The sequence below is a fragment of the Nerophis lumbriciformis genome, linkage group LG18 (genome assembly GCF_033978685.3).
Source record: "Nerophis lumbriciformis linkage group LG18, RoL_Nlum_v2.1, whole genome shotgun sequence".
Lineage (NCBI taxonomy): Eukaryota > Metazoa > Chordata > Actinopteri > Syngnathiformes > Syngnathidae > Nerophis > Nerophis lumbriciformis.
The window spans coordinates 36,976,398-36,992,474 of NC_084565.2; the positions used below are offsets into that span (position 1 = coordinate 36,976,398).

The 16,077-nt window shown below is 39.6% G+C and overlaps 1 protein-coding gene across 3 annotated transcripts in view; it reads left to right on the plus strand.

Moving 5' to 3' along the window:
• Positions 1-1,422: 1,422 nt before the first annotated feature.
• Positions 1,423-16,077, plus strand: part of zyg11 (zyg-11 family member, cell cycle regulator) — a 39,706-nt gene continuing 25,051 nt past the window's right edge. Inside the window, exons 1-5 of one of the 3 annotated variants that reach the window (XM_061978280.2) lie at positions 1,423-1,973; positions 2,051-2,216; positions 14,675-14,886; positions 15,351-15,668; positions 15,738-15,851. In XM_061978280.2, the coding sequence (XP_061834264.1) occupies positions 1,950-1,973; positions 2,051-2,216; positions 14,675-14,886; positions 15,351-15,668; positions 15,738-15,851 (834 nt within the window). In that variant the 5' untranslated portion in view covers positions 1,423-1,949. The remainder of the gene's footprint in view (positions 1,974-2,050; positions 2,217-14,674; positions 14,887-15,350; positions 15,669-15,737; positions 15,852-16,077) is intronic. The other 2 variants (XM_061978278.2, XM_061978279.2) reach the window with 2 other exon arrangements.

Sequence of the window (16,077 nt, forward strand, 5' to 3'; positions counted from 1 at the left end):
ATGGAGGGCGAGTTCTTGGTTTCTTATGTGGGTTTGTTGTTAGGCAGTTTCATTAACTTCCTCCCAGCGCGGTAACAACACACAACAACAGCAGTCACGTTTTTGTATACCGTAAAGCAGTTTGTCTGCCATAAACAGCAATGTTGTGACACTCTAAAACAGGACATCTAGTGTTATGTGTGTGTATATGTGTAAATAAATGAACACTGAAATTCAAGTATTTATATATATATATACATATATATATATATATATAGAAGAACTCGCCCTCCATCATTCTACAGTTATAACGTGATAGGGCAGGTATGCTGGTTATATTGTGGGTTAGCATAATTTCGGGAGATTTTCGGGAGAAAATTTGTCCCGGGAGGTTTTCGGGAGAGGCGCTGAATTTCGGGAGTCTCCCGGAAAATCCGGGAGGGGTGGACCGCTCGCCTGTGCATTGGCTGGGAACATCTCTGCGCTGCTGACCCGTCTCCGCTCGGGATGGTGTCCTGCTGGCCCCACTATGGACTGGACTCTTACTATTATGTTGGATCCACTATGGACTGGACTCTCACAATATTATGTCAGACCCACTCGACATCCATTGCTTTCGGTCTCCCCTAGAGAGACATATGCGGTCCTCTCCAAGGTTTCTCATAGTCATTCACATTGACGTCCCACTGGGGTGAGTTTTTCCTTGCCCGTATGTGGGCTTTGTACCGAGGATGTCGTTGTGGCTTGTGCAGCCCTTTGAGACACTTGTGATTTAGGGCTATATAAATAAAGATTGATTGATTGATTGATTGATATATATATATATATATATATATATATATATATATATATATACTTGAATTTCAGTAAGAATAAAATAAAAATAAATAAATACTTGAATTTCAGTGTTCATTTATATATATATATATATATATATATATATATATATATATATATATATATATATATATATATATATATATATATATATATATAAACATATATATGTATACATATATATATATAATACAATTAATATATATATATACATATAATAAAATAAATAAATATATATATATATATATATATATATATATATATATATATATGTATATACCATATGAAATACTTGACTTGGTGAATTCTAGCTGTAAATATACTCCTCCCCTTTTAGCCATGCCCCGACCACGCCCCCTTCTACCCCGACCACGCCCACCCCCTCCCCCCACCTCCCGAAATCGGAGGTCTCAAGGTTGGCAAGTATGTTTTAACTGATTATAAATATATGCAATAAATATCAAATAATTGTTTTTTGTACGTTTTTTGTGTCACAGTCCATCGCAGGTTCCCGTAGCAGCGTTGCCACACGTACGATAATTATAGTTGCGCTAAAAGTTCACCCTCTGAATGACTAGTTCCCCTAGAAATGTACGATAATGTTACCCCTTAAATGTAGACACCATATGTGGTAATGCCACACTGTAGCAAAAGTAGCGACGCCAACACACAAATGTATTTCCTCAAAATACAATATTTTAAAGCTCGTCGTTCGGCGCCTTACAATTCCCCATTTGGCAACTCTGTCCCGTAGCCACGCCCCTTTGAGTAATATACTTCCGGTGTTGTGACCTCTGTGTACAAGTCGTCACGTCACAAATATACCTCCTCGCAAGCTATTAATAAACACGCTGGGACTACAACCGGCTCGGAACTAACAGCGTTCGGCTTTTAATCCTCCAAATATGATTAGAAGCAAAGCGGGCGGCCGTCAACGCTGTCGCTCGGAGAGCGAACGAAGACGACAACAAGTAAGCTAGCTAGATGTTAGCTAGCCAGCTAGCTTGTTTGCGTGCTACCGAGGTCGTGTCCCGGTGCTGCGAGTAGGCGAGTAGGCGAGAGAAGCAGTAAACAGCCTAGTGAGAACACACATTTCGTGTTGCACACAAGAGAACGGGCGTAGTTCCACCGCCATGGCCTGCAGCTTCCTCAACACGGTACGTTCTTGTGTGGTGTTCATTGTAGCTCCTTGCAGAAGAAGATGGATGCCAAGCTGCTGCGTGTTGTTGTGCAGGATGAGGCGTCCCCGGCGGGTCTGACAGACCTTTGCCTGACCTTCGTGAGTCACAACCTGGAGTGTTTCTGCGTCAAGCGTCCCGATGGGTCTCTGTGCTTCAGGGAGGCTGTGCTCTTCCCCCAGGAGCTCGCAGACCAGCTGCTGGCTAAAATGGCTACAGAAGGTAAACACACCTTCAAATCTCATACTAATAGTGACTCTGGTGAGCAACAACCTCAATGATGATATTTCAATCCCTCAGGGCCCTATTAAACCATTATAACATATACCGTATTTTCCGCACTATAAGGCGCACCTAAAAACCACAAATTTTCTCAAAAGCTGACAGTGCGCCTTATAACCCGGTGCGCTTTATATATGGATTAATATTACGATTCATTTTCATAAAGTTTCGATCTCGCAACTACGGTAAACAGCCGCCATCTTTTTTCCCGGTAGAACAGGAAGCGCTTCTTCTTCTACGCAAGCAACCGCCAAGGTAAGCACCCGCCCCCATAGAACAGGAAGCGCTTCTTCTTCTACTGTAAGCAACCACCCGCCCGCGTAGAAGAAGAAAAAGCGCGCGGATATTACGTACGTTTCATTTCCTTTGTGTGTTTACATCTGTAAAGACCACAAAATGGCTCCTACTAAGCGACAAGGATCCGGTTCATGAAAAGACGCAATCTCTCCATCCGCACACGGATTACTATTTCACAGCAACTGATATTCCTGTGAACCGCACTGTGGATGCAACGGGAGCACGTACGGTGAATATTCGCACCACAGGGAATGAGAAGTCATCCTTCACTGTGGTTCTAGCTTGCCATGCTAATGGCCAGAAACTTCCACCCATGGTGATATTCAAAAGGAAGACCTTGCCAAAAGAGACCTTTCCAGCCGGCGTCATCATAAAAGCTAACTCGAAGGGATGGATGAAGAAAAGATGAGCGAGTGGTTAAGGTAAGTTTAAGTTTACGCGAAGAGGCCGGGTGGCTTTCTTCACGCAGCTCCGTCCATGTTGATATACGATTCCATGCGCGCCCACATCACGCTGGTTTTAATATATTATTAAAGTTTGACTGACCTATTTGACTGTTTTTTTGACATTCCTTTAGCGCAGTTAGATGCGGCTTACAACACGGGGCGGCTTATAGGTGGACAAAGTTTTGAAATATGCCGTTCATTGAAGGCGCTGCTTATAACCCAGGGCGGCTTATGGTGCGGAAAATACGGTACGTGTACACAGAGGTGGGTAGAGTAGCCAGAAATTGTACTCAAGTAAGAGTACTGTTACTTTAGAGATTTATTACTCAAGTAAAAGTAAGGAGTAGTCACCCAAATATTTACTTGAGTAAAAGTAAAAAGTATGTTGTGAAAAAACTACTCAAGTACTGAGTAACTGATGAGTAATTTATATGTATTTATTTTGCTGTTTTTGTTTACATGTTAAAGGTGTTTTAATGAATATACATGCATGTTTAACATATAGATTCCTTTCTTTCATGAAGACTAGAATATAAGTTGGTGTATTACCTGATTCTGATGACTTGCGTTGATTGTAATCAGACAGTAGTGATGATAACGTCCACGTTTTCAAATGGAGGAGAAGAAAAGTTCCTCCTTTCTGTCTAATACCACATGAAAGTGGTGGGTTTTTGGCGTCTTATTTGTCCAGCTTCCATATTCGTTTTTATACACTTTACAAGAAATATATTGGCGTCAAACTCCGTAGCTTACTAGCTTGTTTGCGCTGGCTTTCGGAGACTCTTATTGTGAAAGCGCAGGTGCGATGGAGCGGCACTTTTATTGTGAAGACAGGAACGTCCTCATGTGCGGTCAGTCTTTAGGCTTTTGACGGGATGTACGGTTGAAATAAAAAAGTATCTTTTTTCCTTCACACTTTTGATTGGTTGATTGGAACTTTTATTAGTAGATTGCACAGTACAGTACACATTCCGTACAATTGACCACTAAATGGTAACACCCCAATAAGTTTTTCAACTTGTTTAAGTCAGGTCATGTGACCACCTGGCTCTGTTTGATTGGTCCAACGTCACCAGTGACTGCATCTGATTGGTGGAACGAAGTGAAACGTCACCAGTAAGGCAGGCACTTTGACAGACCAAAACAAACAAAGCGTGCATTAACAGATCGATAAAAATTAGTAGCGAGTAGCGAGCTGAATGTATATAAAAGTAGCGGAGTAAAAGTAGCGTTCCTTCTCTATAAATATACTTAAGTAAAAGTAAAAGTATGTTGCATTAAAACTACTCTTAGAAGTACAATTTATCCCAAAAGTTACTCAAGTAGATGTAACGGAGTAAATGTAGCGCGTTACTACCCACCTCTGCGTGTACAGCTCTGGTACATTCGCACCCACCTGCACAAATGTACTTCAAAATGTAACAATCAAAATAAATATGACTTTTTTTTGTTTACTAGCGCATGTATATATAATATGCATTAGTTTGACCATTTAAAATCAACTATAATAAGAAGGAGATGCTTGGAAGTAGCATACCGTATTTTCCGCACCATAAGGCGCCCTGGGTTAAAAGCCGCGCCTTCAATGAACGGCATATTTCAAAACTTTGTCCGCCTATAAGCCGCCCGGTGTTGTAAGCCGCATCTAACTGCGCTAAAGGAATGTCAAAAAAACAGTCAGATAGGTCAGTCAAACTTTAATAATATATTAAAAACCAGCGTTCTAACAACTCTGTTCACTCCCAAAATGTACGCAAATGTGCAATCACAAACATACGTATATCAACATGGACAGAGCTGCGTGAAAAAAGCCACCCGGCCTCTTCGCGTAAACTTAAACTTACCTTAACCACTCGCTCATCTTTTCTTCATCCATCCCTTCGAGTTAGCTTTTATGATGACGCCGGCTGGAAAGGTCTCTTTTGGCAAGGTCTTCCTTTTGAATATCACCATGGGTGGAAGTTTCATTAGCATGGCAAGCTAGAACCACAGTGAAGGATGACTTCTCATTCCCTGTGGTGCGAATATTCACCGTACGTGCTCCCGTTCCACAGTGCGGTTCACAGGAATATCAGTTGCTGTGAAATACGGTAGTAATCCGTGTGCGGATGAAGAGATTGCGTCTTTTCATGAACCGGATCCTTGTCGCTTTGTAGGAGCCATTTTGTGGTCTTTACAGATGTAAACACACAAAGGAAATGAAACGTACGGTGATATCCGCGCGCTTTTTCTTCTTCTACGCGGGCGGGTGGTTGCTTACAGTAGAAGAAGAAGCGCTTCCTGTTCTATGGGGGCGGGTGCTTACCTTGGCGGTTGCTTGCGTAGAAGAAGAAGCGCTTCCTGTTCTACCGGGAAAAAAGATGGCGGCTGTTTACCGAAGTTGCGAGACCTAAACTTTATGAAAATGAATCTTAATATTTATCCATATATAAAGCGCACCGGGTTAAAAGCCGCACTGTCAGCTTTTGAGTAAATTTGTGGTTTTTAGGTGCGGCTAATGGTGCGGAAAATACGGTAAAAATGCCCCAAAAACTTGGAAAAACACGATTCATAGCGTTACTTTTTGGTGTAACCATCATGAGCGTTCTGTTCAGGTATATTTCTTTTATATTTTGATAAATCACCATATTTATGTATTACTAAATTTAAAAATAGGTATTGATCAATCTTTAAGCTGCGTGTATTTGATTTCAGTTTGCTTTTGGCATCTTATTTAGAATTGTAGTTGAAACTTTTACAACCTTGTGTTGCGCTAATGATGGCGCAACAAAACTAGATTTCATTTAATGATCTTATTTTGAATATTTATTCCCTTTTTTACATTTAGTATATTTAAATATTCATTTATAAACATTGAATAAATATCAATGCAATTGCCTTCATCTTATAGGGTAATGTTTAGTTACACCAAGTCATGAGCGTAACACTAAGCTTCATCACTTTGACTTGTAATATCTCAAATTCTGGTGGTGTTTTATGCTTTTTTCTTTTTGGAACATGTGCTATACATATAATACAATAAAGTCCCATATAAAATTATGTTTCTAGCAATACTTTAATTTTGCCTTTGAAAGTAACACTCCAATGTCCATTAGTGGAGCTGTACACATACATTATATTGCCAAAAGTATTTGGCCACCTGCCTTGACTCACATATGAACTTGAAGTGCCATCCCATTCCTAACCCATCCATCCATCCATTTTCTACCGCTCAATCCCTTCGGGGTCGCGGGGGGCGCTGGAGCCTATCTCAGCTACAATCGGGCGGAAGGCGGGGTACACCCTGGACAAGTCGCCACCTCCAACAAAATAGACAGACAACATTCACACTCACATTCACACACTAGAGCCAATTTAGTGTTGCCAATCAACCTATCCCCAGGTGCATGTTTTTGGAGGTGGGAGGAAGCCGGAGTACCCGGAGAGAAATACGCAGTCACGGGGAGAACATGCAAGCTCCACACAGAAAGATCCCGATCCCGGGATTGAACCCACGAATGCTCAGGACCTTTGTATTGTGAGGCAGACGCACTAACCCCTCTTCCACCGTGCTGCCCATTCCTAACCCATAGGGTTCAATATGATGTGGGTCGACCTTTTGCAGCTATTACAGCTTCAACTCTTCTGGGAAGGCTGTCCACAAGGTTGCGGAGTGTGTTTGTAGGTATTTTCCACCATTCTTCCAAAAGCGCATTGGTGAGGTCACACACTGATGTTGGTCGAGAAGGCCTGGCTCTCAGTCTCCGTTCTAATTCATCCCAAAGGTGTTCTATCGGGTTCAGGTCAGGACTCTGTGCAGGCCAGTCAAGTTCAATCCATCAATCAATCAATGTTTACTAGTGATGGGTCCGGCAACACCGATGCATCGGCGCATGCGTCGAGCTCATAGAGCAAAACCCTGTGTCGGTGCGTGTACCGCTTTTAGAAAGTCACAAGACTGATCATTAGCTGTTTCGGTCACGTGACCGATACGCGAACTGTGTCGCACTGACGCCTCTGTGCCCTGTGAGCGGGTCTTTTCTACAGCCGGAGAAATAATAACTAAGAAGAGAAATCGTCTAAAATTTAATACGTTGGAAAAACTGTTTTTTTTAAATAAAAATGTTTAAAAAAAAAAAAAATCCTAGTCCACAAGCATCCTCATTCACAACATGTTCTCTTAGATTTCCATGTTATGATACATGTTCACATTATTTATTGACTAAGATACAAATATATTTTTATTTAAATGAAGACATGAAATAATCCTAAATGAAATACAATGACTTGGTTTATATTATTGTATGTACTAGGTCATACAATCAGTGTCAGTTGAGTCGGTCCATAGGTTGCCTGTAGGGATTTTTAATGTCCAGCAGATGTCAGTATTTAGTGACACAGTATCATACAGTTTTGCAATGTGTCGAAACGCTTCATGACGCCTCATCAACCCATCACTAATGTTTACTTATACAGCCCTAAATCACGAGTATCTCAAAGGGCTGCACAAGCCACAACGACATCCTCGGCTCAGATCCCACATCAGGGCAAGGAAAAACTCAACCCAATGGGATGACAATGAAAAACCTTGGAGGGGACTGCAGCCCATTCTTTCATAAATGTTTCTAGAAACAGTCTTCATGCCTAAGTGCTTGATTTTATACACCTGTGGCCGGGCCAAGTGATTTATTTATTTATGGATTAGAACACCTGATTCTGATCATTTGGATGGCTGCCCAAATACTTTTGGCAATATAGTGTATATACAGTTGCGATCAAAAGTTGACATACACTTGTAAAGAACATAATGTCATGGCTGTCTTGAGTTTACAATACTTTCTACAACTCTTATTTTTTTGTGATAGAGTGATTGGAGCTAAGGCTGGGCGATATGGCCTTTTATTAATATCTCAATATTTTTAGGCCATGTCACGATACACGATAAATATCTGGATATTTTGCCTTAGCCTTGAATGAACACTTGATGCATATAATCACAGCAGTATGATGATTCTATGTGTCTACATTATAACATTCTTCTTCATACTGCATTAATATATGCTCATTTTAAACTTTCATGCAGAGAGGGAAATCACAACTAAGTCAATTTAGCAAAAGTGTATTTATTAAACAGTTATTAAGCAGTGGCACAAACATTCATGTCATTTCAAAACAGAAAGTGCAAGATTGTCAGAGACATTTTAAAACAAGCTATTAGTGCACTTTTGTGCATGATGTCACTAAGATGACATATCAAAACAACACTAAATTAAAGTGCACTTTTTGTACAGAACGCCACTACAATAGTTTAAAACGAATAAAGTGCACTTTTGTGCATGATGTCACACAAGATATTTCCATAAGTGTCAAATAAAAATGAGCTGCATAATAGGAAATCAAATATGCGGACGTTATCTCCTTCTGTTGTTGACTATTTTTTGGTATCAGTCCGATATCAAGTAGTTAGAAGATCATACATTGGTCATAATTAAAGTTCTCCAGTATCCTGGGACAAATTTCCTGCCTTTGTAAAACATTAAAAAAGACAAAAAGATTTTGTGATAATAAAAAATAGCGACGTAATCAATGTAGTATCAACTATGTACGGCTCTTGTACTTGGTATCGTTACAGTTGGTGTGTGTGTACTGTAAACCCACTCACAGCATTTGTTTACATTCAGGAGCGCTAGTTTGCTGTCTGCAGTTCTATTGTACCCTTCTACGGTGTGTTGTGAAGCATGTTTAGCTATATCTCGTCCTGCAGGGATGATACTTGTAAGAAAATTACTTTATTTGTCACCGTCGCGGCGAGGACTAGAAATTTAGAAGTCGCTAAAACACTACCTACTGCGGACGTTAGGTGTTTAGCTAGCTAACAGCTGCTAGAGCAAGAGCTAAGCACCTCTTGCAGAGCTTCTTTCAGTGTTTATATTTTCAACTTTGTTAGTTTTTAAGCCAAAATGCATCCATTCTCCCTTTTCTATCTCCACACCGTTTCTGCTTCTTAGGCAACGTACTAACATGCGCTTCTGTTTGTTTTACCAGCAATGTCACAAGGTGACGACGACGAGCTGTCATTTTTGAAAAAAATGTACCGATATTTTTCAGAAGCAGTATAGTACCGTTTTTATGTATTTTTCAGAAGCAGTATTGTACCGTTTTTATATGTGTGTGTGTGTGTGTATCAGTATGGCATAATTGTATTTCTGTATTTTAAGTCTAGCCTTTTTTTTAGGGCTAGGACACCAACTGGTAGCTTAAGTCTGTTTTCTTGCATGTATAAGGGCCTTATTAACAAGCATGAAAACTTGCCAAAGTTTTGTCAGAGCTGTCGCAGCTTGCTGGTGTGACGTGTTGAAAGTTTCCCACCTCGGCTGTCTTATATACCAGTGGTTCTCAAACTTTTTTCACCAAGTACCACTGCCGAAAAAACTTGCCTCTCTAGTACCACAATAATGACCAACATTAAAATGCAGTAGTGTCGTATTCATTAAAACAAGTCAGAGGTTTTATTTAACAAGTTATTTTGGCCACTGTAACATTACACACATTTTGAACAGTAACACTGTATGCATATAGGAAAATAAAACACTGTACTTTAATCAAGTGATTCTTTGGCAGACCACTAGATGGAGCCCGTGTATGACTAGTACAGGGGTCGGCAACCCGCGGCTCTAGAGCCGCATGCGGCTCTTTAGCGCCGCCCTAGTGGCTCTCTGGAGCTTTTTCAGAAATGTATGAAAAATGGAAAAAGATGAGGGGGAAAAAAATCTATTTTTTGTTTTAATATGGTTTCTGTAGGAGGACAACCATGACACAAACCTCCCTAATTGTTATAAAGCACACTGTTTATATTAAACATGCTTCACTGATTCGAGTATTTGGCGAGCGCCGCTTTGTCCTACTAATTTTGGCGGTCATTGAACTCACCGTAGTTTGTTTACATGTATAACTTTCTCCGACTTTCGAGGACGTGTTTTATGTCACTTCTTTTTCTGTCTCATTTTGTCCACCAAACTTAAGGTTGTGCATGAAAGGTGAGTTTTGTTGATGTTATTGACTTGTTGGAGTGCTAAATCAGATTTTTTATTTGGTCACTGCATGACTGCAAGCTAATCGATGCTAACATGCTATTTAGGCTAGCTATATGTACATATTGCATCATAATGCCTCATTTGTAGCTATATTTGAGGTAATTTAGTTTCCTTTAAGTCCTCTTAATTCAATTTATATCTCATGACACACTATCTGTATGTAATATGGCTTTTAATTTTTTGCGGCTCCAGATTTTTTTTTGTATTTTTGGTCCAATATGGCTCTTTCTACATTTTGGGTTGCCGACCCCTGGACTAGTATATAGGTCGGCAACAAAAAATGTTGAAAGAGACATACTGGACCAAAAATACAAAAACAAAATCTATCTGGAGTTGCAAAAAAATAAAAAGTCTTATTTAAGTTTTATAATGAAAGCAACACATGAAATGTATCATTTATTCTACACATTTTTATAGCCTTGGAAAACATTCGTAAAACGGAGGCTTCTCAGAGGGCGAGATAACTCCTGGAAATTACTGGCTTAGAATGGCCAAAAGGTATAGATGTGTGTCTCCAAGTTAAAGGAAATGACAAGTTGCCTTCTTCTAATGGATTTATTACTATGTTTGCAAGCTGGGCAACATTTGCTGTGGTCTGGAACAACATGGCACACAAACAACTGAGAAATGCAGCCAATCTTACATACAGATAATGTGTCATGAGACATGCAAACATAAAATAAATACAGAGGACATTAGTAAAGCAAATTGAATGTGCTCAAATATACCTACAAACAAAGCATACAGCTAGCCAAAATAGCATGTTAGCATCAATTAGCTTGCAGTCATGCAGTGACCAAATTTGCCTGATTAGCACTCCAACAGGTCAATAACATCAACAAAGTTCACCTTTGTGCATTCACGCACAGAATAAGTTTGGTGGACAAAATGAGACAAAGAAGGAGTGGCATAAAACCCATCTTTCTGTGGCAGTGTCGGAGAAAGTTGTACATGTAAACAAACTACGGTGCGTTTAAGGACCACCAAAATTAGTAGGACAAAACGACGCTTGTAAAATACTCTCACCGGTGAAGCATGTTTAATATAAACAGTGGGATTTTCTAACAATTAGGAAGGTTTGTGTCATGTTTAAGGCTGCAGCTAACGATTATTTTTCTATCGATTAATCTATAGATTATTTTTTTCGATTAATCGGTTAATCTATAGATTATTTTTTCGATTAATCTATAGATTATTTTTCCGTTTACCGATTATTATTTTTTATTTAAAATGAAGATGAAAAAATAAATGTAGGCCAGTTTTTTCAAAAGGCATGGCTTTTATTTACAAAAAAAAAAGTATGGCCACTCAGTCAACATTGACAACAACATGACAAAATATTCTGTAACAATGTAAACATTTAACAAAATTAAAAGTAGCTTATTTGCTTTTAATGTGCAAATATAAAAGTAAACATCCAGTGCAAATCTTAATATTCTGCAATAGTATAAGCATTTCAAAAGTAAAAGTATTGCTTATTTTGCTTTAAAATGTGCAAAAATAAAGATAAACATCCAATTCAAAAAAGTGCAAAACGGAAATATTCTGTAACAACAGTGTAAACATTTCAACAAAAGTAAAAGTATTGCTTATTTGCTAAAATGTGCCAAAAATAAAGATAAACATCCAATACAAAAAAGTGCAAAACGAAATATTCTGTAACAACAGTGTAAACATTGCAACAAAAGTAAAACTTTTGCTTATTTTGCTTAATAACACAACAATGATAGTATGATTAAAGTGAAAGTTAATTGTTCGTTTGTACATAGTATACGTAATTGTTAATGTTGTAAAAGGTATTTGCACAACTAATTAACGTTAGCGTTAAAGAGGAGCGCGTCTTTGTAAACACTGAACAGGCACGCCAAACGCTCCTCTCAGAGCGAAACGGTGCTTTAGTTTATGAATTTACAACGCAGATACAAATGACACATTCATGTTTTTGTGTAATGATGACAACGTATACTCACGCGGACGATTGACTAGTTGATGGTGATGGCAAGAACGCTGCCGTTGTGCTGCTATGATAGGCCATTTCCGCTCGACACAGTGTGCATACAACAACATTATTAGCAGAGGTGGGTAGAGTAGCCAGAAATTGTACTCAAGTAAGAGTACTGTTACTTTAAAGATTTATTACTCAAGTAAAAGTAAGGAGTAGTCACCCAAATATTTACTTGAGTAAAAGTAAAAAGTATGTTGTGAAAAAACTACTCAAGTACTGAGTAACATACACATACATATCATATATATATATATATATATATATATATATATAGATATATATATATATATATATATATATATATGTGTGTATATATATATACACACACACACACACACACACACACACACACACACACACATATATATATATATATATATATATATATATATATATATATATACATACATTGATATATACAGTATATAATTTATATTTATTTATTTTGCCGTTTTTTTTACATGTTAAAGGTGTTTTAATAATTATACATGCATGTTTAACATATAGATTCCTTTCTTTCATGAAGACAAGAATATAAGTTGGTGTATTACCTGATTCTGATGACTTGCATTGATTGTAATCAGGAAGCAGTGCTGGTAACGTCCACGTTTTCAAATGGAGGAGAAAAAAAGTTGCTCCTTTCTGTCTAATACCACATGAAAGTGGTTGTTATTTGGCATCTTATTTGTCCAGCTTCCATATTCGTTTTTATACCCTTTACAAGAAATACATTGGCGGCAAACTCCATAGCTTGCTAGCTTGTTTGCGCTGGCTTTCGGAGACTCTTATTTTGAAAGCGCAGGCGCGATGGAGCGGGACTTTTATTGTGAAGACAGGAACTGTGCAGTCAGTCTTTACGGTTGAAATAAAAAAAGGGTCTTTTTTCCTTCACACTTTTGATTGATTGATTGGAACTATTATTTGTAGATTGCACAGTACAGTACATATTCCGTACAATTGACCACTAAATGGTAACACCCGAAGTTAGCTCGGAGCCAGTCAGGTCATGTGACCCCTGGCTCTGTTTGATTGGTCCAACGTCACCAGTGACTGCATCTGATTGGTGGAACGAAGTGAAACGTCACCAGTAAGGCAGGCACTATGAAGGTCTGTCTGACAGACCAAAACAAACAAAGCGTGCATTAACAGATCGATAAAAATTAGTAGCGAGTAGCGAGCTGAATGTAGATAAAAGTAGCGGAGTAAAAGTAGCGGAGTAAAAGTAGCGTTTCTTCTTAGGCCGTTTATTGAAATACTCCCACACTTTTGACGACTTTTGGCGTGCTTTTTTCCCCTCGCTCGCATCGTCTGCTTTGCGCTCCGCCATGACGGTAGTGTGACGTAAATATGCGACGCGTCGACGAACAAAAACGTCCTCGACGTATTTACGTAACCGATGACGTCGACTACGTCGACGCGTCGTTTCAGCCCTAGTCATGTTTGTTCTCCTACAGAAACCATATTCAATCAACAATTATATTATATCTTTCTCCATCATCATAAACAATTTTTAAAGCTCCAGGTAGTCACTCGGGTGGCACTAAAGAGCAGCGGGTTGCCGACCCCCATGCTAGTACCACAGCTTGAGAATCACTGTTTGACACATCACAAGGAAGTTACGATAGCGCTGACAAAGGCTAAAGTGTCAGCAGGTAAGAGACATCTCTTACTCAGAAAACTTGATGTTACAAGAAAAAAGTAACATTATGGTAATAAAATGTTACCAGAATATTCAGTACAGGCCAAAAGTTTGGACACACCTTCTCATTCAATGGGTTTTCTTTATTTTCATGACTATTTACATTGTAGATTGTCACATCAAAACTATGAATGAACACATGTGGAGTTATGTACTTAACAAAAAAAGGTGAAATAAATGAACATGTTTTATATTGTTTCTTTAAAATAGCCACCCTTGGTTGTGATTACTGCTTTGCACACTCTTGGCATTCTCTCGATGAGCTTTAAACCTCTAAAGGCTTAGTGGCCACATGCGTGGACAGCACCTTTTAGCTCTTATTTCCAAAATTGTGTACACTACTGAATTGGGGTCTTATGGCCGCTTATGTGGACACTTATACTGCCATCTGGTGGTGTCAGAAGAGTATAACATACAATGGAATTTGGGGAAAAAAAGTGTAAAAATAAGAATTAGCATGTCACTAAACATGAAGTACACATTTGTGTACTTACGGACTAAGAACATTATATAAAAAGATGATTCTTAGTTTTTATTCTAATTAGGGTCCAATAAGCCCAAATAGCAAAGAGAAATAAAAAAAGCATGTAAACAAACAGCTAGGGCCTTAAGAGGTTAAGATGTACCGGTAGTCAACTGAAATGGTTTTCACTTCACAGGTGTCATAGTTTTGATGCCTTCAGTGACAATCTACAATGTAAATAGTCATGAAAATAGAAAATGCATTGAAATGAGAAGAAGTGTCCAAACTTTGGGCCTATACTGTATATTATTTTCATAATATTAAAATATAGTTGTGAATTAAGTATGAGACATTATAAATATCCCTTTGTTCAGTTGTGCAAACTTAAAAAAAAGTACTGTATGTTCTGCCGCAGGTTTGTTGAATGACAGCACGGTCGCAGTGTTCCGGAACAGCGAGTACCTGCGGCTGAGGCGAGCGTACATCCGCACCGCGCGGATATCTGCAGAGGCCTTCCAGAGAGCCCTGTGTGTTCACAGGCTGTCGGAGCTGGACGCTGCCAGGGTCAACGCAGACCTCACCATCCCTGACATCCTGCGAGGGCTGGCCACCAATAAACACTGTCAGGTATGTTGAGCAGTCTCAGCATGGGAGTGCAGTGAGCATCTTATCTGTCTTGTCTTTTAACAAAGAAACAAGGAAGTCACAATCTTCGTTCAATGAATGTTCTGCAATTTGTCGTCCCCAAAGTAAGAACTGAACTGGGCAAGAAAGCGTTTAGGTTTTCAGCACTGAAGGCTTGGAATAACCTACAATTGAATCTTCAATTTCAAACCCTTGTTACATTAAATGAGTTTAAAGGGTTGCAGTCTACCTTGTCTGTATGCACATGTTATGTGAGCAAGTTTTAATGTTGTAAATTTGATGTTTTATGTGTTGTTCACTGTTTTTAATGTAACCTTGCTGCTGCCCTCTTGGCCAGGTCTCCCTTGGAAAAGAGATCTTTGATCTCAATGGGATTTTACCTGGTTAAATAAAGGCTTAAAAAAAATAAAAAAAAGTGACAGACGCGGTCATGTCCCACCCCGCAGGAGTCCCTCCAGCGTCTTGTCCTCACGGGTCTTACCATGTCCTCCCTGGAGGAGCCCAGCAGACATTGCTTCAGCTCCCTGCAGGGCCTGCGCGCCCTCTCCCTGGCCAACGTGGACTTCTACAACTCGGGCCTGGCGGGCGTGTGCGCTCTGCCTCGGCTGGAGAGCCTGGACCTGTCCAACACCTCGGTCACTAACCTGAACCCGCTGCTGGGCCTGAAGGACCGGCTGCGCTCGCTCACGCTGCACCAGCTCAAGCGGCTGGAGATGAGCACCGCGCAGCTGCTGGCCGTCATCGGGCAGTTGGATGTATTGCAGGTTGGTGGACGGGAGGCGGGGCTTCCTGTGAAGCGCTTTGAGATAAAACGAGGCTTTTTATGCGTGCAGCACCTGGACATCAGCGATGATAAACAGTTTACCTCCGACGTCGCTCGTCAGCTGCTCGGACAAACCGGCATACTTCCTGCTCTCGTTTCCCTGGATGTGTCTGGAAGGAAACAGGTGTGTTTATTTGCTTCAGTAAAATTTTGAATAAAAACTCACATGCATGCAGCATAACAAAAGTAATAACAAGTATCAATAACAACATTTTAAAGTGCATGCAGAGGCAAACGTAATAACAAGCCTATCAATAACAACATTTTAAAGTGCATGCAGAGGCAAACGTAATAACAAGCCTATCAATAACAAGATTTTAAAGTGCATGCAGAGGCAAACGTAATAACGC